Source organism: Ochotona curzoniae, unplaced genomic scaffold (genome assembly GCF_017591425.1).
Source record: "Ochotona curzoniae isolate NIBS_2020 unplaced genomic scaffold, NIBS_Ocur_1.0 scaffold_274, whole genome shotgun sequence".
Classification (NCBI taxonomy): Eukaryota; Metazoa; Chordata; class Mammalia; order Lagomorpha; family Ochotonidae; genus Ochotona; species Ochotona curzoniae.
Genome location: NW_024467101.1, coordinates 4,739,306 through 4,761,811, shown reverse-complemented (window position 1 = coordinate 4,761,811; position 22,506 = coordinate 4,739,306). Strand labels below are relative to the sequence as shown.

Genomic DNA, 22,506 nt, shown 5'->3' with positions numbered 1-22,506 from the left:
ATGGTAACCTTAAACAGTTGGCAACTGTCCTGCTGTCCTTGTCTCCGATGGCGGGAGGGGGGGGGATGGGTAGTGCAAGCTAATAAGTGTCTGGCTTTCTTGAACACAAGGGGGCGCTGTGGGACCCCCACTGCAGCAGGGGAGTGGCTGCCATCCCCCTTCCCTGCAGCATGGGGCTGTGGCTGGTGGGTGGGACTGGGGTCCTGGGGGTCTGCGCTCCCAGCTGAGCGAGACAGCAGCACCTGCAGGAATGTACTTTATTGCAGCCCCCGTGCCCAGCCCCGACTCAGGCCATGCTGCTGCTCAGCTGCATGGCAAAGTCCTGCACGTGCTCCTTCAGAGTCTGCCGGGCATCGGCCTGTGCCCGCTTCTCCCGTGCCCGTTCCTGCTGCAGCTTAGTCAGCCGCAGGCGCAGCCGCTGCTCCCTCCGCTTGCATGCCTGCAGCTGCCGCTGGGCCTTGTCCAGGGCGTCCAGGGCCGCCTCGGCCCGCCGCTTCCAGAGCAGTGCGCTGCCCACCTGGTAGCTGTGCTCGTTTTGGATGTAGGCTCCGGCAGGCGGCGGCAGGCGTAGCATGTAGGCCGATGGGGACACAGGCCGGGGCTCGAGTGCCGAGGGCTGGGGCTCTGGCGATGGCTGGGCGCTACAGCCTGCTTCTTCGGCTTGGGCACCCAGGGGGCCCAGGAGGTCAGAGAAGGGGCTGCTGAGGCCTGGCTCCAGCCTCCCGGCTGGGGATGCTGACAAAGTGGCAGGTGCTGAGGCCTCTTCCACTGGAAAGCAGGCGACATCGGCGGGTGGGGGTGGAGAGAACGGGGTCGTGGGCCCTCGGCCTTCAGAGCAGCTGCGGGCACAGAAAGAGACTGACAGGGCTTGAGCCAGAACCCTGTCCAGCGAGGGGGCCCTCCTCAGTCCAGCAGGGCACAGTCCCCGGCTCTGCCCCTGCAGAAGCACCTACCGCTTCCTGCATCGCCGCAGCCTGCTGACGTCCGGCGGCCCGGCCGCGAAGCTGTGCCCCTTGGTCTTGGCCGTGCGGCGCAGCTTGGAGAAAGACTCAAATATGGTGGGGACGGCGCCCTCCTTCAGCCTGTGGTAGCCGCTGTGGAGAGGGGGTGGGAGCAGCCCGGGTGAGCGCCAGGCCCAGGGCGGCAGGAGAGGTGGGGTGCACGCCTCTCGGGGTGCAGAACACTCCATCACCAGGGATAGCTAGCCCGGCTGCCCCCCTCAAAGCACTCTGCTATCTGTGGATTGCTGGGCGGGCGGGGTGAGCGGAGGAGGGAAGGGGCTCCTTTCCACTACCGGGCAGAGCGGGAAGAGGGAGCGGCAGCCCGGGGTGCACGCCGGCCCGGGGTCCACCCGGCCAGGCCGCCCGCCCGCCGCGCGGGACGCACCTGATTCCCACCAGCTCAAAGCAGTTCTCCTCGAAGTGTTTGGAGCAGAAGTAGATGTACTCGGACGCGGGGTCCCACAGGCCCTGCCCGCTGGGGTCCAGCCGCTGGCAGTTGGCCAGCCACAAGCCTCGCCTCGGGTTGTCCTTCTTGGGGAGTCTGCGGAGCCACGGACCCCGTGAGCCCCGGGAGGACACGCCGGGCACGCCCCCTCCCGCCAGGACCGCGGGGAGCCACGCGGAACCACTAGGCGCATGCGCCCTCCAACCGGGACTGCGGGGAGCCACACGGCGCATGCGCCGCCGCAGAGCACACCCGGGCGCACAGCGGCCGCGCACGCGCCCTTCCCGCCCCGCGCACGGGAGCCACTGCGCACGCGCGCTGACCTGTGGAAGGAGATGCCGCGGTTGCGCGTCTCGCGGGTGTCCCGAGTGCAGCAGCCGGCGGCCGAGCAGTGACGCGGCATCTGGGGCGCAGGGGGCAGCTGGGCGGCGGCCGGCCTCGCGCCCGCCCCGTCGGGCTCCCCCCGGCCCCCGAGCGCGTCCCGGCCAGCTCCCGTCCCGGCCGCTCCCAGCACGGCCGCTCCAGGTCCACTCAGCGGCAACTCACGCTCTGGCCATTGCTGCGCCGCCAAAGTCTCGCGAGGCGGGGAGGGTGTGGAAGAGAGCGGAAGTGGCGACCATAGAGACGCGGGAGCGGGCGGCGCCGGAAGAGGGCTGGGCGCCGTCGCGTCTCCTTGGTTACCACCTGGCTGGTCAAGAGGGGAGCGCGCCAGGATGGCGGGGACGCCGGTTCGAGTCCCGGCTGCTCCACTCCCCACCCGACACTCCGGCATGCGCCTGGAGAGGCAGTGGTGACGGCCACACGCGAAGGAGACCCAGGAGGTCCTTCCTGGCCCCACCATGGCTCAGGCGACCATTTGGGGGTGAAAAGCCGGTGGAACACTCTCTGTAGCTCTGCCTTTCAAATACTACTAAGAAAAAAAGGCCCGGTAACTTCTGAGTCCTTCATCCGGCCATTCTCAAGTCTTCCTGGGCTGCAGGGAAGGTGCTTCTGCCATTCTGGGTACCTTCTGCACAGCAACATTCGGCTTTTCTCCAACCAGCAATCGCCGTGGGACGGAGCACGCGTGGACAGGCGCTTTTTGTCAAAGAGCAGACCAGACACACGATGCCTGAATCCTGATGCTTTAATAGGAACATATATCCCGTACAGACGGACCCTCAGTACTCCTCCCCTTCCTCGGCCTCAGCCTCCACCGAATCCACGCCCACTTCCTCGTAATCCTTCTCCAGAGCCGCCAGGTCCTCCCGGGCCTCCGAGAACTCCCCTTCCTCCATGCCCTCGCCCACGTACCAGTGCACGAAGGCCCGCTTGGCGTACATGAGGTCGAACTTGTGGTCCAGGCGGGCCCAGGCCTCGGCAATGGCCGTGGTGTTGCTCAGCATGCACACGGCCCGCTGCACCTTGGCCAGGTCACCGCCGGGCACCACGGTCGGGGGCTGGTAGTTAATGCCCACCTGCCAGACAAAGAGGAGACAACAACGTGAGGCTCTAACCAGGCAACAGAGACAAGCCCAAGTCTGTGCTGTCCCAGGACAGGCAGGACAGACGGCAGAGGGCTGCAGAGTGCAGCGAGGGGCCCAGCGTGTCCCATCACCAGAGAACAGGGCACACATGCTAGGATCATCCACTCACTCACACGTACAGAAAGGAGCGGCTAGCCACTTCCGTCCCGCAGAACCACAAGGACTTTCCACGGATTCACACACTAGCACAGGATGTGCGATGTCTTTCTAGCTGCTGCTCTAAGTGGGAGAGAGTCGCAGCAGGTGTAGAAATGAACAGATTTAAGCTGACACACACGATCCGGTGCAGTGGCCTACGGCTTAAAGCCCTCACCTTGCACACGCCAGGATCCCATAGGGGCGCCAGTTCTAACTCCAACTGCCACACTTCCCTTCCAGCTCCCTGCTTGTGGCCTGGGAAAGCAGTGGAGGACTGGCCAAAGCTTTGGGACCCTGCACCCACGTGGGAGACCCAGAAGAAGCACGGGGCTGCTGGCTTCAGACCAGCTCAGCTCTGGCCATGGCTGCCACGTGGGAATCAAATCATTGGACAGAAGATCTTCCTCTTTGTCTCTCTGACTTTCTAATTAAATAAATACATTTTAAAAGGAAAAACTTATACACACGACATGAGGTTCTGACAACCCGACAAATGGAACCTGCGTTTCTCACAGTGACACTATTACCCAGAAAGTGACCCCAAAAATTCCTCAGCTAGCAGTCTATCCTGTTTAAAGTCTGACCACAAACATTGTGAGGCTCAGAAAGTATGAGGGACAGACATCACACAATCGCTCTGAATCCACCAAGCTATGACCCACGCCTGGCCATGACACACAACGCCAGTGTCCCCCAGGGGCAGGGGCATGGGCACGTGGAAGCTCTCTTCCCAACCTGCCGCCCCCTGACCAGGATGACCGCTCACTGTCTCCCAGGCCTACCTTAAACCCAGTCGGGCACCAGTCCACAAACTGGATGGTGCGCTTGGTCTTGATGGTGGCGATGGCTGCGTTGACGTCTTTGGGGACCACGTCACCCCGGTACAACATGCAGCAGGCCATGTACTTGCCGTGGCGAGGGTCACACTTGACCATCTGGTTGGCCGGCTCGAAGCAGGCGTTGGTGATCTCGGCCACGGACAGCTGCTCGTGGTAGGCCTTCTCCGCCGAGATGACCGGGGCGTAGGTGGCCAGAGGGAAGTGGATGCGGGGGTAGGGCACCAGGTTGGTCTGGAACTCCGTCAGGTCCACGTTCAGGGCCCCGTCGAAGCGCAGGGAGGCCGTGATGGACGACACGATCTGCCCGATCAGCCGGTTGAGGTTGGTGTACGTGGGACGCTCGATGTCCAGGTTGCGTCGGCAGATGTCATAGATGGCCTCGTTGTCCACCATGAAGGCGCAGTCCGAGTGCTCCAGGGTCGTGTGGGTGGTCAGGATGGAGTTGTAGGGCTCCACCACGGCCGTGGAGACCTGGGGCGCCGGGTAGATGGCAAACTCCAGCTTGGACTTCTTGCCATAGTCCACTGACAGCCGCTCCATGAGCAGGGATGCGAAGCCGGAGCCGGTGCCGCCCCCAAAGCTGTGGAAGATGAGGAAGCCTTGCAGGCCCGTGCACAGGTCCGCCTGGGGGAAAGCAGACAGTGTGAGCCACATCCAACCTGCCGCTGGCCCCGCTCACGTCCCGTGGCCCCTATGACTTGACGCAGACTCAGGGTGGCCACATGGCAGCTAAGAAGAGCACACAATGAGGACCCACGGGTGCAGTGCAAAACGCACCTTAGGGTGAGACCTCTGCAGACTCGGGCCTGCTCCTGCTCCCGCCCCTCCCAGGCTAAGGCTGCGCAGGGTGGGGTGAGGGCACCCCCTTACCAGCTTGCGGATGCGATCCAGGACCAGGTCGACGATCTCCTTGCCAATGGTGTAATGGCCCCTGGCGTAGTTGTTGGCCGCGTCCTCCTTCCCGGTGATCAGCTGCTCCGGGTGGAAGAGCTGCCTGTACGTGCCCGTGCGCACTTCATCTGCAGAGAGACCCGGGCGTGTGAGGCTCCCGACATGGATGCCTCCCGCACCAGTGGCACCCTGCGGCTCCACGAGGGAGGCACGTGCTGCTGTGTCACCAGGGGCAGGTGTTTTTGGGCAATGTCTTCCACAGACCACACCCCAGGCCGGGGATCTTGGCAGGTGAGTCACTCACCAACCAGCACCAGTGCCCTGATCCTGGGGAGGCACTGATGTACCTCTCACCCCCTCACACGGAGACCCATTTCTTCTTGCCTACCTCCACTTACATCAAGGGGAGCATTTCAACTCCCTCAGCAACTGGGCAGTGCCAGGGCCAGTGTGATGGGCAGGGCCACTCCTAGGCTGACAGGTGAGCCTGCCATCTCCTGAGACACTCCTCTCTCCCCGCAGCTCTCCTTGCCCACTGCTGCCGGCCTGGAGCACCTGAGTGAATGCTCCACCCTGATCTCCTTCTGTGGAAGATGTGGCTCAAGACCCTCGTGTGCAACGTTCAACCACAGAACCAGCTCGCACAGGCTGCACAGAGGCCGCCTGACCACGACCCGGGCAGCCCCAGGCAGATCTCTCGCTGCCATGGTAGGGCTGTGTCACCAGGAGGCTGAGTCGCACACTCACAGACATGCACATGTGTGCCTTCTGGTTTCTCACTTAACCATCACATGAACTTGTACTTCAGGACTCTGCTGTGGAGTAGGGGGGGCCACGCTGGGAGCTCCCACCCTCCCGTGCCCCAGCACCTACCCACCACGGTGGGCTCTAGGTCCACAAACACTGCTCTGGGCACGTGTTTGCCCGCCCCCGTCTCACTGAAGAACGTGTTGAATGAGTCATCGCCGCCCCCGATGGTTTTGTCGCTTGGCATCTGGCCGTCGGGCTGAATTCCATGTTCAAGGCAGTACAGTTCCCAGCAGGCATTGCCGATCTGGACCCCTGCCTGCCCCACGTGGATAGAGATGCACTCGCGCTGGGAACCAGAACAGAAACGGAGAACTCATTCATGGTCAAGGCAAGGTGCAACCACATGGTGTGTAAAACCTCTTTAACTACCTTGATTTCTAATGATCCCCCCCATGTTGGTCCTATAGGGACATTCATGAATTATGGACAGGAGTATCATAATTTAACAAAATTTTTTAAAACAGTAGTATTTACTGTATTCCTCTGATCACTTAACAGACGCTTACAGCAGCTGGGCAGGGCCAGCGCTGGGAGCTAAGGGTTCAAGCTAGGTGTCCCTTGTGGGTGTCAGGAGCCCAGAGGCTCTAGCCATCACTGTGGCCTCCTAGTCTCTACACTAGTCAGAGCTGGAGCAGGAGCTGCAGCTGGGGACCCAACTCAGGGATCTGAGCCCGCAGGTCCCACACCAGAAACAGGGAAGAAGAGACACAAAGAGAGACAGATCTTCCATCTGCTGCATCTGAGCAGCTCCAAAGTCAGGAGCTTCTTCCAAGGCTCCCACATGGGTCATCCTCCAGGGTTTTCCCCGGTGCCTTATTAGGGAGCTGGACTGCAAGTGGAGCCTTGACCATGTGGGATGCCATCACTGTAGGCAGCAGCTGTACTTGCTATACCACAACACTGGCACCAGATGACACAGAGAGCTAAGACTCTGCCTAAGATCAAGGGTATCCCATATGTGTGGTGGTTCAATCCTGGCCGCTCCACTTCTCATCCAGCTCCCTGCTTGTGGCCTGGGAAAGCAATAGAGGATGGCCCAAAGCCTTGGGACCCCGCACCCATGTGAGAGACCTGAAAGAAACTCATGGCTCCTGGCTTCAGATCAGCTCAGCTTCAGCCATTGTGGTCACTTGGGGAGTAAACCGGTGGACTGAAGATTTTTCTCTCTGTCTCTCCTCTTCTCTACATATCTGACTTTCCAATGAAATTAAAAACATCTCAAAAAATCTTCAGAAAGTAATGATTTTTTAAAAAGATGTGTTTAATTTTATTTGAAAGAATTACAAAGCTATCATCCACCGGTGCACTCCCCAAATGGTTGCCTCAGCCAGAGCTGGGCAGATCTGAAGTTGAGAGCCAAGAGCTACTTCTGGTCTCCTATGTGGGTGCATGGCCCATCCTCCAGGGCTGCATTATCAGGGAACTGCATCCAGAGTGGAAGGAAGTGGAACAGGCAGCATCCGAACCAGTGCCCAAATGGGATTCCAGTGCCATAGGGTAAGGCCTGTGCTGGCCCAAAAGTAACCAATTTTATAATGAGGTTCTGGGCTTTGAAGTCCCATTGTTGCAACTTTCTGCAAAATAACACTACACAGCTGGGGAAAACAAGACGCTGCAGGGAGTTACCCACAGAGGGAGACCCAGGGAGGGAGACCCACAGGGAGAAGCCACATGGGGAGGGGAAAAACCAAGAATGTATATTGTGAGCTACCTTTAGGGGCAGGAAGGGTGTGCTGTGGACTTACTATTCCCAAATGGGCTGGGTGTGCTTTTATAATACACACATCCCACCTAGCAGAAAAAAGGATTTTTTGGTTGCACGTTTCTGGTTTTTCTTTCTTTCTTTTTCTTTTTTTTTTCCAGCATACCCTCTTTATGCCGAGTCCCTCTGAAACAATTCCTACTTTTAAAGTGCCCATGCAAGGGGCTCAACAGCATCAGAAAGATGAGGGGTTTGGTTTCTTTTTTGTTTTAAGCGCAATATGTGGCGTGGGTTTCTGCACTGGGCAGCCCTGGGGCTGAAGGCGGTGGGTCCACACACCCCAAGTACACAGGCCTACAGAGGGGAGCCCCTAGGCAGCACCGCTACCTACCCACCACCTCACTGCTGTTCAGGGCCCACTCTGCACTTCCGACTTCTGTCACCCCCTCACCTGTGTTCCCCTTGTCCGTCACCCCTCCCTGCGTCTTGCCCGTCATCCCCACACTTGCGTCTCTCTGGTCCGTCACCCCCTCACTGGATCCCCCTCATCCCCTTACTGGGTCCCCCTCTCCATCACCTTCTCACCTGGTCCCCCCTCCGTCACCCTCTCACTGGGTCCCCCTCTCCGTCACCCTCTTACCGGGTCCCCCTCACCCTCTCACTGTGTCCCCCCTCCGTCACCCCCTCTCTGTGTCCCCCTCACCCTCTCACTGGGTCCCCCCTCCGTCACCCTCTCACTGGGTCCCCCTCACCCTCTCACTGTGTCCCCCTCTCCGTCACCCCCTCTCTGTGTCCCCCTCACCCTCTCACTGGGTCCCCCCTCCGTCACCCTCTCACCGGGTTCCCCCTTCGTCACCCTCTCACCGGGTCCCCCCCTCCGTCACCCTGTCACCTGGTCCACCTCTCCGTCACCCCCTCTCTGTGTCCCCCTCACCCTCTCACTGGGTCCCCCCTCCGTCACCCTCTCACCGGGTTCCCCCTCCGTCACCCTCTCACCGGGTCCCCCTCTCCATCACCCCCTCTCCGCGGCCTGCTCACCATGATGCTCGCCGCTGGCCGCTCGCCACCTTCCCACCTTCGCTCTGTGCCAACGCCACACGCTCAACTGCCCACCCGACGCTCGCGCACTGTGCCGCGTCCTCATTGGCTCGCTGCTTGCTCAGTTACCATTGGCTCCCACAGCATGGGGGGGTGGGTCGTATAGGCCCAGATCTCCATCGTGATTGGTCATCTTCCCTGCCGGGCAAAAGTCATCAGTCTGATTGGTTGTCGGTTTTAGGCGGGAAGTTGGTGGCGGCCGGTGGGAAGAGGCGGGGCTGTTGCGAGGCGCAGTGGCTGAAAGCGAGTCAGGCTTTGACGCGAAAGCTGGACCCGGACACAAGTGGTTGTTTCGGGGGGACAGTGTGTGTAACACAGAATGACGGAGTCGGGGAGGGGCGGAAGGCAGGAGACCCGGCGGCCTCACCGTCACCACACCTTGGTCCCGCCCAGCTCCCGCTGGTCTGAGCGCGATTGGGGTCGTTTGTCCTAGGGGGAGCTGCAAAACCCCTCAGTGTCAGCCGCTGCTGGGGGGCGAGGGGAAATGAACCCGACGGAGGCAGATGAAAAGCAGGTTACATGGGGTTAAAAAGCAGCTCGGACCTCTGCGCCTCCCACGCAGCACCCCATATTGATTCTCACCTCCCACTCCGGTCCGGCTTCCTGCAAATGCACACCCTGGGAGGCAGCAATGGCGGCTCAGGTGCTTCTTTCCTGCCTCCCACGTTAGGAGACCCAGGGTCCAGCCCTGGTGGCTGCAGGTCATGGAGTGAACCGGCGGATGAATCTTCCCTCCTAAGTAAGTTAATATTCTTATTTTTAAAAAGGATTTATTTTCATTGGAAAAACAGATATACAGAGGAGGAGAAACAGAAAGGAAGATCTTCAGTCCACTGGTTCACTCCACAAGTGACCGCAATGGGTGGAGCTGAGCCAATTCGAAGCCAGCAGCCAGGAGCTTCTTCCGGGTTTCCCACGCAGATGCAGGGTCCCAAGGCTTTGGGCTGTCCTCCACTGCTTTCCCAGGCCACAAGCAGGCCGCCAGCATTAGAACTGGTGCCCATATGGTATTCTGGTATATGTAAGGTGAGGACTTTAGTCGCTAGGCTACTGCGCCAGGCCCTCTTCTGCTGGTTTTTTTTTTTTTTCCCCAGGGGCATTATCAGGGAGCTGGACTGGAAATGGAACCGATAGTATGTGACTTGGTGCCCATATGGAATGTTGTCATCAAAGGCAATGGCTTAATTCACTCTGCCACAGTGCCAGCCCGTTTGAGCTGCTTCATAAAATCCAATCTGTGGGGCTAGCACCATGAGGTACCAAACTAAGTCTCCAGCTGAAATACTGGCATCCCATACAGGTGCCAGGTCGGGGTCCTGGCTACTCCACTTTCGATTCAGCTCCCTCTTTATGGCCTGGGAAAGCAGCAGAGGATGGTCCAAAGCCGCGGGACCCCGCGTCTATGTGGGAGATCAGGAAGAAGTTCCTAGCTCCTGGCTTCAGATCGGCTCAGCTCTGGCTGTTGTGGTCACCTGGGGAATGAACAGTGGATGGAAAATCTTTGTTTCTCCTTCTACTTGTGTTCTGGGACAGTAGCAGAGGATGCCTAAAGCTTGGAACTCTGTACCCATGTGGGACCCAGGGGAAGTGCCAAGTTCCTGGATTTAGACTGGGTAGCTCCAGCATTACAGCCATTTGGAGTTGGTCCAACAGCTGAAAAATGGATCCCTTTCTCTTTCTCTTCCTGTAACTCTGTCTTTCAGATACATGAGTACAATTTTTTAAGTGCTCCAAAATATTACCTGTCAATCATAGGTACAACTTTTTTGGGGGGGATCCCCTCAGTAAAAAAACTATCCAAGCCTCCTGGTCTGAAATTCTAGACTCCTAGACTCCTGCTGAAGGCATCTGAGGACAAGGGGACACCTGCTGAGTGATGTTCTGGCAGTGCGGGGGTGGGGTAAGGGAGAGGCCACTCCCACAAGAGCCAGATGCCAGAGGGGATCCAGGGAGCTGGCCAAGGCTGAGCAGTTCTAAGTGGTCCCGCGTCACCCGAGAGTCCACTAGCCTGCCACCAGCCCAGGGAGCCATGCAGGCTGCAGGTGCTATTACGAGCTGATTCCAGAATCGCACAGAAACTCAAGAACATGACAGTGTCCTGGAGAGGATTCACTCTGCTAGAATGAGCTATTACCATGAGTAGCATCCTGTTGGTGCTGGCACCGTGGCACAGTGAGTTAAGCTTCTGGCTGCAACACCAGCATCCCCTGTTCAAGTCCCGGTATCCCCTATCCAAGTCACTTCCGATGTTGCTCCCTGCTCATGCACCTGGGAAAGCAGCAGCTGATGGCCCAAGTGCCTGGGCCTCTGCATGCATGTGGGAGAACTGGAAGAAGCTCCTGGCTCCTGGGTTTGGCCTGGCCCAAGCCTGGCCAGTGCAGCCATTTGAGGAGTGAACCAGCAGATGGAAAGCTCTCTCTTTCTCTTCCTGTATTCCTTTCTGTAAATCTGCCTTTGAAATGAATAAAATAAATGTAAGCAAAACAAAACAACACAAAGCCAGAATAAAATAAATGTAAACGAAACAACACAAAGCCAGAATCCTGCTGTCACACGAATTCTCTTTCAAAGTAAGGAAGGGACAGAGGGGCAGGCTCCTGCGTTCCAGAAAGGAGTAAGCAGGAGTAAGCCGGAGGGGAATCCATCAGAGGCAGATGCTGGGCAGGTGCTCCTGGGCTGGGCAGGTGCACTCAAGCTGGGAGGAGCTGTCACTGCCATTTGAAGCCCTCAGCGATGGGGTCGGGCATCCACCCCAGGGCTGGGAGCTGTCTCAGGAGAGTGCTTGGGGAGATGGCCTGTACCTGAAGGCTCCGTGGGAGTTGCACCAATTCATAGAACTCCCTGAAGGGTAGTGTTTGAGTACCCTGTGTGACAGTGGCTTCCTACTATGTCATTGTATAAGAGAGGTCAGGGGTTGCCCGGGGTCACTCAAGCCTTAACCGTGTCCTCATCTCAATATATTTGAAGTTCAGACTCTCCGGCCCCACCACCACACACAGACACATACACAGCACCCTTAGAGGGATGGGAGTGTAGGGAGGTGGGGGAGGGAGTGCTCTGCTGAATGCCTGGCTGGGTGGGGAACAGGCGACGAAGGTTTGTTGAAATGGCTTTGAAATGCAAAGGAGCAGGGGCCTCTCGCAGCGGCAGGAGGGTGGGCTTGGTACCCTCCGCTGTGGATTTGACCCTGACCCTCAGGGACCTAGTAATCTGGGCTAGGGTGCGGTGTCTGGGTGTGTAGCGATGTGTGAGCTCTCTGTGCCGTTCTGGACCGGTTAGAGCTGCTGCCGAGGAGCCGCCGCGTGCTGGATCCGCCGCCCCCGGGTCTGAGGGCGGGCCCTGCGCGCGGGCGGTGCCAGCGGGAGGGGCAGGCGCAGCGCGCAGAGCACAGAGCGGCGAGGCGGCGGCTGCAGCCACGACAGCAGGTGGGTTGTCGCGGCTTCTGCAGGGACCAGGTCAGGCCCAATAACGGCAACCGGCTCGGGTAGCGGGGAGGTGGGTTGGGGGAGGACTAGGGCGAGGGCAGTCTGGTTCTGGTGGTGTCTGGGCGTGCAGGGCTGCTGCTCAAGGACTCAGGGCCCAGGGAGCCATCCCCACTGCCTCTTTGCTGTTACGCTGATGCCCCAGCCTAACGGTGTGTGCGTGTGTGTGCGTGTGTGTGTGTGTGTACTGTGGGGGTGCTCGAGGAGGTGCGAGCGGTGGCGAGAAGGCAGATGAAGGTGGCTCTCTAAAGCCAGGTGGCAGCCTGGGCCACGCCCCGGTCTGCACAGTGGCTCCTGTTCCGGGTCAGGACAGCTTGGCCCAGTGCCCCGCCCTGGGGAAGCCTCGGATTTCACCTCCCTCAGGGATCTGGGACCCACCACAGCTTCTTGCTCCCTGCAATTGCCTCCCACACACTCTCACGGGTGTCTGGCTGGCACTCAGATGCACCTGCTGCCTTGCCTGCCCTGGAGGCTGACCGGATCTCTGTCGCTTGCTGGTGATCTCCCAGCTCTTGAGCAGGTACACAGATGCAGGTGGCTTCAAGAGGCTCCTCCTAGAACCGGGATGGAGAGAGGACCCGACCCGGAGCAACCTGTCTCTCCCATTTGGCCCTGGCAGGTCTCCAAGAGCAACCAGTGTGGTACTCCTTGTCCATCCAGCTGCCATGGCATATGGGCTGCCCAGCGCAGCCAGCCTGGTGCGCCTGTGCCGGAAGCTGAACCGACTGAAGCCTTTGGAGGACTCCACCATGGAGACATCCCTGCACCGCTGCTTGTCCACACTGGACCTGACCCTGTTGGGCGTGGGGGGCATGGTGGGCTCAGGCCTCTACGTGCTCACAGGCGCTGTGGCCAAGGACATGGCCGGCCCCGCCGTACTCTTGTCCTTCGCGGTCGCCGCCGTGGCCTCCCTGTTGGCCGCCTTGTGCTACGCAGAATTTGGGGCACGAGTGCCCCGCACCGGCTCCGCCTACCTCTTCACCTACGTGTCCATGGGCGAGCTGTGGGCTTTTCTCATCGGCTGGAATGTGCTGCTGGAATACCTCATTGGCGGTGCCGCCGTGGCCCGCGCCTGGAGTGGCTACCTAGATGCCATCTTCAGCCACAGCATCCGCAACTTCACCGAGACCCACGTGGGCGCTTGGCACGTATCCTTCCTGGCCCGCTACCCGGACTTCCTGGCCGCCGGCATCCTTCTCCTAGCTTCGGCCTTCGTGTCCTGCGGCGCGCGTGTCTCCTCCTGGCTCAACCACACCTTCTCGGCCATCAGCCTGCTGGTCATCCTTTTCATCATCATCTTGGGCTTTATCTTGGCCCGCCCCCACAACTGGAGCGCGGCTGAGGGAGGCTTTGCGCCTTTCGGCTTCTCTGGCGTCATGGCGGGCACAGCCACCTGCTTCTACGCCTTCGTGGGCTTTGATGTCATCGCTGCCTCTAGTGAGGAAGCCCGGAACCCGCGGCGGGCCGTGCCCGTGGCTATCGCCGTTTCCTTGGGCCTGGCCGCTGCCGCCTACATCCTCGTGTCCACCGTGCTCACCCTCATGGTGCCCTGGCACAGCCTGGACCCTGACTCAGCGCTCGCGGATGCCTTCTACCGGCGAGGATACAGCTGGGCCGGCTTCATCGTGGCTGCTGGCTCCATCTGCGGTGAGGGTACCTTCTTGGGTAGGGTGGAGAGGGAGGGAATGAAGGGGGGTGCTCTGTCCTGAGCATCCTAGTCCAGCCTCAGTTTACCAGATGTATAATGGACCCAGGTAAAGTGCCAGTTATCAGGTGGTCAGTGTCTGGGTGTATAGTCGCTGGCTGCTTTCTTGGGCAGGGGGACTCAGAACTGACCTCAGAGCTTCCACTGTTCATGTCTTAACTGAGTGCCCGTTTCTGGGTTGGGGGAAGGGTGGCAATTCAGCATCCTCCCCTTACTGTTCCCCTCCTCCATGAACCCACACCCATGTTCCCAAGGGGCCACCTGTGCCCGGGTGCCCACACTGATCATGTCTGCCCTCTTCCGCAGCCATGAACACGGTTCTGCTCAGCAACCTGTTCTCCCTGCCTCGCATTGTCTATGCTATGGCGGCCGACGGGCTCTTCTTCCAAGTGTTTGCCCGCGTGCACCCCCGCACGCAGGTGCCCGTGATGGGTATCCTGGTGTTCGGCGTCCTCATGGCCCTCTTGGCGCTGCTGCTCGACCTGGAGGCGCTCGTGCAGTTCCTGTCCATTGGCACCCTGCTGGCCTACACCTTCGTGGCTGCCAGCATCATTGTGCTACGCTTCCAGAAGTCCTCTCCACCAGGCTCCCCCAACCCAGCCAGTCCCGGCCCCTTGGCCAAGCAGCTTGACTCCTTCTCAGATCGCATCCACTTGGTAGAGGCCTCTGTTCTTGCTCATCCTGGACAGCTGCGGCCAGCCCTGAAGCCCTACCTCGGCTTCCTGGATGGCTACGGCCCCGGAGCTGCCGTCACATGGGCACTCAGCCTCCTGGTGGCTTCAGCCATCACCCTGGACTGTGTCCTGGTCTTCGGGGATTCAGCCCTGCACCTGCCACGTTGGGGCTACTTCCTGCTGCTCTTGCTCAGCGGCGCCGTGTTCCTGCTCAGCCTTTTGGTCCTGGGGGCTCACCAGCAACAGCACCAGCAGGACACTTTCCAGGTAAGTGTTCCATGTGCCCTACCATTGCAGAATGGACCATGGTAGTGTAGGGGAGGGCCAGGACATGCATCCTCCCTGCACACACTTGCTCTCTCTCTCTCTCTCTCTCTCTCTCTCTTTGCTGCCTGGCGAGACACCACATGCTTGAAGATGGAGCTGGACCCAGGGCCTGCTCTGCCCTTGTCCTTGTCCCCTCAGATCCCCATGGTGCCCCTGACTCCAGCCCTAAGCATCCTCCTCAACGTTTGCCTCATGCTGAAGCTCAGCTACCTGACCTGGCTGCGCTTCTCCATCTGGCTGGTGATTGGTGAGTGGCAGCTGGGCACCTCCCTTGGGTGGGCGGGGCTTCAAGTGACTGAGCCTGTGAGGGTGAGGAGGAGGGCAAGACAGGGCTTGTGGAATCTGTAACCTCAGCCTCATGCCCACTCCATCCCACCCCCATTCGATGCCACCACCGCTGTTGCAGGACTCGCAGTGTATTTTGGCTATGGCATCAGACACAGCAAGGAGAACCAGCGGGAGCTACCTGAGCCGACCACCAAGCGCTACGTGGTGTTCCCCAGCGGCAGCCTGGAGGAGACGGTGCAGCCCGTGCAGCCCCCCAGCCAGGAGGCACCAGTCCACGAGGCTGACCATGCCCAGTAGCTGGCTACTCTGTCGAAGGACTGCCTGCCCAGGCTTGCCTTGCCGTCTGCACCTCCTCAGGAGGCTGTAGGGGCGGGGATCTCCTTCTGTCCTGGGCCAGCTTGAGTGTGTAGGACCAGCCTGAGTTGTGAGTGGAGGGGGCGCCATCAGGACTTTAGTCAAGGTCACACAGCTTTCAGAGAATGGGGGCCTTGGCCAGCACTGGCGCAATGAGTGGTCTTGGTGCCCCAGCACCTTCCTCTTTATGCTCAGCCTCTGCCACCTGGGCAGGTGAGACAGTGGGTGCAGCGGGAGGAGGAGGAGGGGACGAGGCCTGCTGCCCCAGGGATGCAAAATAATAACTGCTAAGCCAGCCATGTGGCCTGCACCAACATTTGCAGTGACGTTCTTTGTGGCCTTGAGTCATCCTCATCTACTTGTTGGAGCCAGGGGACCAGGAGGTGGTCCCCAGTCTGCAACAAAGACACTGAGGACCACTGCAAGGGCCCTTGGGGCCACCCTGAGTCAGGACCTAGGTCCTGAGGGCTCTTGCTCTCAGGCCAGCACCTTCTGCCCAACTCAGTGGGTGAGCAGGCACACACGCACTCCAGGCACAGGGGAGCTTTTGATAGACCCCTACTATGTCTCTTTAACAGGTGGATCCAGGGGATAGAGCTTGGGCCCTCAAAAAGGTTGCATAGAAAGGACGGCAGGGTTCTGGGGTCCCCCTCAGTTTCCCATGGATCACAGATAACATGGGGGAGTGGTGCCTGAGTCCTGCCTGTGGATATCACTTAGACCTAGGAACACACCCATCTAGGCACCTGCGCCCACTGGTCCACACAGCACCCTGGGAAGGACACAGCTGTGTGAGAATGCAGGCAATAGCTTGCCAAGCCTGGGTCCCCAGGGCTCTCTCTCTGTCTCCCTTCCCCATCCCAGCTCTGCCAGGAAATCAGCAGCCATGCTCACAACTGGTCCAGTATGCATATAAGTGAATAGGAAGCTGGGCCTGCTTCAGTTGTCTTCCAGCCCAACTTTAGCTGGCAGTGGGGGCTCCACGTACAACGGGGAGAGGGAAGGTCGCAGAAAGTTCCAGGGACCCTCCCTGTACTCTCTCCCTGTGGGGGTCGTGCTGTGTCCTTACTTGACATGTCTCCTTCCTGTCCCTGCCCACAAGGGCTACACAGGAAGCCACTGGCCTTGGCTCATTTTAATCCAATTTTCCCTGAGCCCAGAGGATAACAGAACCATGTGACCTACATGCGGTAATCAGGAAGCCATGCCTCCAAGCCCAGTCCGGCCCCTTGAAGCCTGCTTGCCTATGGACATGTGTGCAGGCAGCAACAGGGCACCCAGGGGCCATGCTGAGAGGCTGCTGGAGACAGATAAATCCAAATACGGGCCCAGTTGACTCTGTCCCTGGCTGTGTATCCTCCGTAGTACAGCCCTAACCACTGGTCTCCCCGGGGTGAGCACATACACACACACACACTCATATCCCCATTTGGTCTGGGGTCAAGAGTGTGTCTTGGCTGCTGCACCCCTGTGTAGCCATGGCTTCCAGGAAAGGGAGGAGGCTCTCTGTCTGGTAGGACTCAGCTGTTGGTAGAGGGGAGCATGGCCAAAAAAGATTCCAGAGCCACAACCTGGCCAGCCTGCCAAGGACTGCAGTGTCCTTTATTGGGGACATTGCATCCAGCTGCTGGATTCTGCCTGGGGTCAGGCTCAGGACCTCCCACGTGCAGCTGCCCCAACAGGTTTCTAGGTGTGACTTGGAGAGGGACTAGAATAGGGAGCTGGGGTCTCCCGGGAGGAATATAAATAGAAGGTCCCAAGTAACCAATGCTCAATCGCTGACCCCGCCCACTGCCCTTGGCCCCCTGGCCTGAGAGCTGCTGTCCTTTCCCCGGCACACCTCTCTCCAGCAGTAGCTGTGGGATGTGCGTGTTCTCCAGCCTCCACAGGTTCCCTGCTGTGCCCCTCTGCCCCGAGCTGTCACAGCTGCTCAGCTTCTGTGGTTTCCACAGGCAGCACAAGACCCCAGAAGATCAGTCAGGGTAGGATTTGGAGGGTATTTCTCCTTGTCCCCAACCCTTCTGCCCCCTAGTCCTGCTGGACCTTGTGCTGCAGGGCCCTTCCCCCTGTCATTTAGCAGGGAACAGCTACAGGCTCAGGAATGGGCTGACAGGTGGCTATGAGAGCTGGGACAGGGCCACCCTGGTGTTGTCTGTGTCTGGTTGTCAGCAGCAGCAGCAGTGGTAGCCCTGGGAGCTGGTGCTGAGCCCTGCCTAAGACACCTGCATGGGCAGGCTGCAGCTGGGAAAGCCGGCTTGGTCCACGTCACTGGCTTGGTGGTCATCTTTGGTGCCTTTGCCTATAAGCCAAGACAGCAAGCAGCAGCAGGTTAGAAATCTGGCTGCCAGCCTTTCAGGGTGAGGCAGAAGCCCACGGATAACAGCAGCACACAACATCAGCTGTGGGCTCCACACCCACCTCCTCGTACTTCGTCCTCCAGTAAAAACGGCCTTTCCTATCAACGTATAGCAGCAGCATGTCACAGAGGAAGGTGACCTGGGCGAGAGGTGATGGAGCTGGTTCCTTGGCCAGCCCTCCCGCCACCTCCCTCCGGGGTGTCTCTCTGCAGACCCCAGCAGGTGCTGGCTGCAGCCAGCTGGAGCATATGCTGCCCATACTCACCGCGCCCAGCCCTGCGGCTCCTGTACCCACTGTGATGGCTGTAGGAATGAGCCCGAACTTCCCTGCCTGGGAGACAGAGAGACCCAGGCTGAATCTCTGCCCGCACCTCTCCCAGCCCTGTCTGTCCCTCCCCGACCCCTCCGCAGCCCAGTCCCTAACCTGCCCAGTGACTAGGATGTCAAAACGGATCCCGTAGAGTTTGAGCAGGCTCCGAGCCTCTGCATCTGGGGCCTCCCCCCAGTGAGTGGCCGTCCTGCGGGCAGAGGAGATAGAGAGAGAGGGCCCTGATCGCTGGCTCAGTCAGTCCATCTAAGCATACAAGGTGGAGCAGAGCAGGGAGGGCTGGGTCCTGGGTGTAGCCGGTGTTAGCAGTGGTGGAGAGGGACGCACCTGAAGTTGTAGTTCCGCTGCTGCAGCTGGAAGGAGTAGCGAGGCCAGCAGTCGGAACCTCCGGCGTCCAGGTCGCAGTCCCAGTAAATGTTGATGCCCACGGAGCCACCCTGCCCCCAAGTGATGCTTGCTGTAGCCCCCGAGTGCCACCCAGAGTGCCCCACCCCTCGCCATCTCCTTGAGCCCTCCCTACCCGGCTCACCAGCAATGCCAAGTCCTCAAAGTCACCCCCAGCCTCTGTCACCAGGTCCCCGATGCGGAACACTGGGCAGTAGGGGCTGGTGTGTGGGTGGTAGCGACAGTCCTTGAAATAGTCCGTATCCCAGGTCTCCAGGGCATTGGACCTGAGGATGAGTATAGACGGGAGGGGAGGGGATCAGGTAAGGCACAGCCCAGGCCAGGGGCTGGAGGGATAGAAGGAAGAGGACAGCTGGGAGCTGCTCATACGTACTTGGAGAAGTTGAACTTGCGGAAGGTGACGGTGTTCTTGATGAACAGGGTGAAGTTCTCTGCCTGGGCCAGCAGCGGTCTCCTGTCGGGGGGGGGGCGAGAGGAGGGAGAAGCACAGGTCAAGAAGCACACCCCAACCCCAGGCCTGCCCTGGAGAGGAGGGGAACGAGGTGGTAGGGGAGGCTCACGTGGGCACAGCGTTGCCCTCCACCGGGCACCAGCCCCAGATCTCACAGGTCCTGTGGGTCCCGTTGAACACCACACACTGGCCCGTCTTGATGCCTTGGAAGACACAAGATGGACCTGCAGCTGGAAGCTCCCAATTTCCCCAGGGGTGAGGGTTCGGTGACAAGGGTGGAGGGGAGAGAGAGGGCTGATGGAACAAAACAAAAGATGCACAGAGCCCACGGTACCGTGGCTGTGTGTCCCCATCTCTCCTTCAGGGCAGTCATGATCAGTCCAGCAGCTAGCCAGTGGGACAGAGGGGTGCTGGGGTGGGTGAGAGAGAGACCAGTCACCAAAGGGCTGGGAGGCAGTTTCACAGACATACTCCTCCCCCACTTTAGGTTCAAGGGCACCCTTGCTGGGAAGAGTGGGCATGCGGGGAAGCTGGAGGGGTAAGCCACCGCTTGAGACACCCGCGTCCCAAATCAGAGTTCTGGACACTGTGTTTCTGGTCCAACTTGTGCGTGGAGGGAGGAACAGAACCCATCCTGGAGGGAGGCTCCTGGACAAGCTTACCTCTGGACATCTGCCTTGAACTTGTTCTGGTGTCACTATGAAATTGGTCACCAAGAAGAACACATTTTCTCCCTAGGAGGTTAAGAACCCAGCTCAGTCCCCCTCCAGCTGTGTAAGCCAACCCTAGGCCCCAAGAAGATGCCTCGGGATGAAACAGGGTAGGGGCAGAGCTGAGAGCCTTTCCACTGCTCCCAATCCCTTCTCCCGCATCTTGTGCCCCCACCACCACCACACACCCAGGAACCTCATGCCTAGGTCCACCTCTGCCACCCGTTCAGGCCTTTGGACTGGACATTTCCCCACCAAAACCACTAGTGGGGCAAGAAAGCAGGTGCTGTCAGGCTGTGGTGCTGTCCAGGAAAAATTTTAACCTGGGAGTAACTCCCCTCACCCACACCAAGGTAGTGTAGTAAGTTAAGCCTCTGCCTGTGGTTCTGGCATCCCACATGGGCACCAGCTCATGTTCTGGCTGCTTTGCTTCCATCCAACTCCTTGTTTATGGCCTGGGAAAGTTGTAGAGGATGGTCTAAAACCTTGGGACCCTGCACCCATGTGGGAAGCCTAGGAGTTGTTCCTGGCTCCTGGTTTTAGAACAAACAGCAACAAGCTCTCTGGCTTGTTGTGCCCATCTGGGGAGTGAACCCGTGGATGAAAGTTTTTCTCTCTGTCTCTCTCTGTCTCCATCTCTTCCTATAAACCTGCCTTTCTGGGCCCAGCATGGTAGCCAAGTGGCTAAAGTCTTCGCCTTGCATGCACTGGGATCCCATAGGGGCATTGTATTCCAGCTCTCTGCTTCCCATCCAGTTCCCTGCTTGAGGCCTGTCAAAACAGTTGAGGATGGCCCAGAACCTTTGGACTCTGGGAGACCAGGAAGAGGCTCCTGACTTCTGGCTTCAGATCAACTTAGCTCTGGTCATACAGCCACTTGGGGAATGAACCAGCAGATGGAAGATCTTTCTCCTCTCTGTCTCTTCTCTTTGTAAATCTGCTTTTCCAATAAAAATAAATAAATCTTTAAAAAATTTCTAATAAGAAATATTTTTAAAGATATTTTTAAATTGGAAAGTCAGATATACAGAGAGGAGGAGAAACAGAAAGGAAGATCTTCTGTCTGATGATTCATTCCCCAAGTGGCCACAATGGCTATAGCTGCGCCTATCCAAAGCCAGGAGCCAAGAGCTTCTTCCAGGTCTCCCACACGGGCACAGGGTCCCAAGGCTTTGGTCCGTCCTCGACTGCTTTCCCAGACCACAAACGGAGCTGGATAGGAAGCAGAACAACTGGGACATGAACCAGCGCCTACGTAGATCCCGGCACATACAAGGTGAGGACTTTAACCCCCAGGCTACTGCTCTAGGCCCATAAAAATATTTTAAATGCACACTTGAACCTGGATACTGTGTGAAGTGCACCTAAGTGTAGGGAGGAGAGCGAGAGTGGAAGCTAAGGGCTGCTAGGAGAAGCAGGCAGGTGTAGAAGCTAGACTGTGTGTGCGCCTTTGTCACAGCTGGATGCACAGGTCTTTCCTGGATGAAGAGGGCTGGGCGGAGGGGTGATGGTTTGTCATGGGTCCTGGTTAGAGCACAGGAGGCAGCAGCCTCACTCGGTCCAAGCAGGTGGGTTGGTGACCGTTTGGACACCCATGAATGAGCTGGGTGAGTGGTAAGGGCTGGAGGCAGGGGATCAGGAAACACACTTGACAGTGATACCCCAGGTCAGGGCTGGGCCCCTCAATGTACCCACAAACTCATGCCTCTTCTACCCCTCTTCCAGCGCAGTTCCCCTGGCCTGGCTCCCCCGGCTTGTCTTCTTCCCTACTCACTGCTAGAGTCTCACCACCGCCCCAGCAGCAGCAGCACAGGGATGGGAGGGAGGACACCCACCTGGGGCGGCTTCACAAAGTCGGCCACATCCCATAGCCGATCCCCGAGCTCTCTGATCTGTGTCACAGAAACTCCCTTGAGTTTGGTGATGACAGAAATCTGGGGGTCCAAGTCCCGCTCTTGGTAGCCTTTTTTGGTGAGGAGAGACCACCTGGGGAGGAGGTGACAGGGTGCGTGGTGTATCCCTGGGCCCCTCACACCCAGCGCCCCTGACCTCCCATTGCACACACATGCACGCACATACACACCCCCTCCAGGTTCCCACCCCCAGTATCTAGTGTGCCCCGGCCCTCGCTCTAGTCTCACCCCTCACACTGACCGGGCCTGAAGTGCTGGCCACACCCCAGAGAGAATCCTCAGATCAAGATGCCTGATACGGAGGACTCCATGTTGAGCTGGACTTCATCTCAGGTGAGGTATTCCCCCACCCCCACCCAGGGGACAGTAACCCTGCTGAGAAACCCTCATCCCGTTTGGCAAACATGCTCGGACCCCCTGACAGGCCTGGTCAAGCATGACTAAGAGAAAAAAGAATTCCGCCTAGTACAACAGCAGTCTTCAAAGTTAGCCATCGTTTTATCTTTGAAGTAGTTCCCATCAGCTCAGTCCCCTGAACCCCTCCCAGTCTGTGGTTTCAACCTTTGTAGACCCCCGCTGTTCTGTAGTTCAAGGTTGAGAGGTCTCTGGGCCATATACCCCTACTTTACAGCAAGCAGCAAAGGATTTCCAAACCTTATAATCTGTGGCACTTCTCTGTATACAGAGAGAAGGAAGTAGGCCCTACCCACGCAGCACATACTTGTACCCCCCGACCTTGCCCATGCCACCACCCCCGCCGCAGGCCTCTGGACAGGTGAATGGGTGGCTTTTTCTTGCTATTTCCTGCCTCCTACCCCCTAGGCCAGCCCAGGCCCCTATAAACAGCCAAGCTCAACACCCTACCCCAGGACCAGCCCCGGTCCCTTCTGCCAAGATGGCCAGCAGCCAGTCTCTCTCTTACCCTACCACGTAGGCCACGACTCCCAGCTGCAGCAGCCTCTGCAGGGCGCCCACCCGCCAGTTTCTGGTCATCACATACTTCACTGTCTTATAATCCAGAAGCCCCCAGTAAGCCATTGCCCCCGGAGAGCCCATGCTCCC

The 22,506-nt window shown here is 58.9% G+C and overlaps 4 protein-coding genes across 4 annotated transcripts; 1 reads left to right on the top strand and 3 right to left on the bottom strand.

Moving 5' to 3' along the window:
* Positions 1–243: 243 nt before the first annotated feature.
* On the bottom strand, positions 244–2,033 carry THAP7 (THAP domain containing 7). The gene is made up of 5 exons (XM_041003662.1): positions 1,993–2,033; positions 1,770–1,849; positions 1,387–1,542; positions 954–1,094; positions 244–839 (listed from the first exon to the last, which is right to left on the bottom strand). The coding sequence occupies exons 2-5, from the start codon at positions 1,847–1,849 to the stop codon at positions 287–289; spliced, it is 930 nt and encodes a 309-aa protein (XP_040859596.1). The 5' UTR covers positions 1,993–2,033; the 3' UTR covers positions 244–286.
* Positions 2,034–2,603: 570 nt separating this feature from the next.
* LOC121171934 (tubulin alpha-3 chain) lies at positions 2,604–5,944 on the bottom strand. The gene is made up of 4 exons (XM_041003661.1): positions 5,714–5,944; positions 4,820–4,968; positions 3,893–4,573; positions 2,604–2,903 (listed from the first exon to the last, which is right to left on the bottom strand). Exons 1-4 carry the CDS (start codon positions 5,832–5,834, stop codon positions 2,607–2,609), a joined length of 1,248 nt encoding a protein of 415 aa, XP_040859595.1. The 5' UTR covers positions 5,835–5,944; the 3' UTR covers positions 2,604–2,606.
* Positions 5,945–12,594: 6,650 nt separating this feature from the next.
* Positions 12,595–15,488, top strand: SLC7A4 (solute carrier family 7 member 4). The gene is made up of 4 exons (XM_041003762.1): positions 12,595–13,579; positions 13,944–14,578; positions 14,777–14,885; positions 15,045–15,488. Exons 1-4 carry the CDS (start codon positions 12,598–12,600, stop codon positions 15,221–15,223), a joined length of 1,905 nt encoding a protein of 634 aa, XP_040859696.1. The 5' UTR covers positions 12,595–12,597; the 3' UTR covers positions 15,224–15,488.
* A 1,498-nt stretch (positions 15,489–16,986) lies between these two features.
* On the bottom strand, positions 16,987–22,506 carry P2RX6 (purinergic receptor P2X 6). The gene is made up of 12 exons (XM_041003730.1): positions 22,367–22,506; positions 21,367–21,517; positions 19,484–19,555; positions 19,156–19,231; positions 18,931–19,024; positions 18,744–18,824; positions 18,495–18,636; positions 18,293–18,402; positions 18,062–18,155; positions 17,903–17,968; positions 17,699–17,776; positions 16,987–17,579 (listed from the first exon to the last, which is right to left on the bottom strand). The coding sequence occupies exons 1-12, from the start codon at positions 22,498–22,500 to the stop codon at positions 17,376–17,378; spliced, it is 1,302 nt and encodes a 433-aa protein (XP_040859664.1). The 5' UTR covers positions 22,501–22,506; the 3' UTR covers positions 16,987–17,375.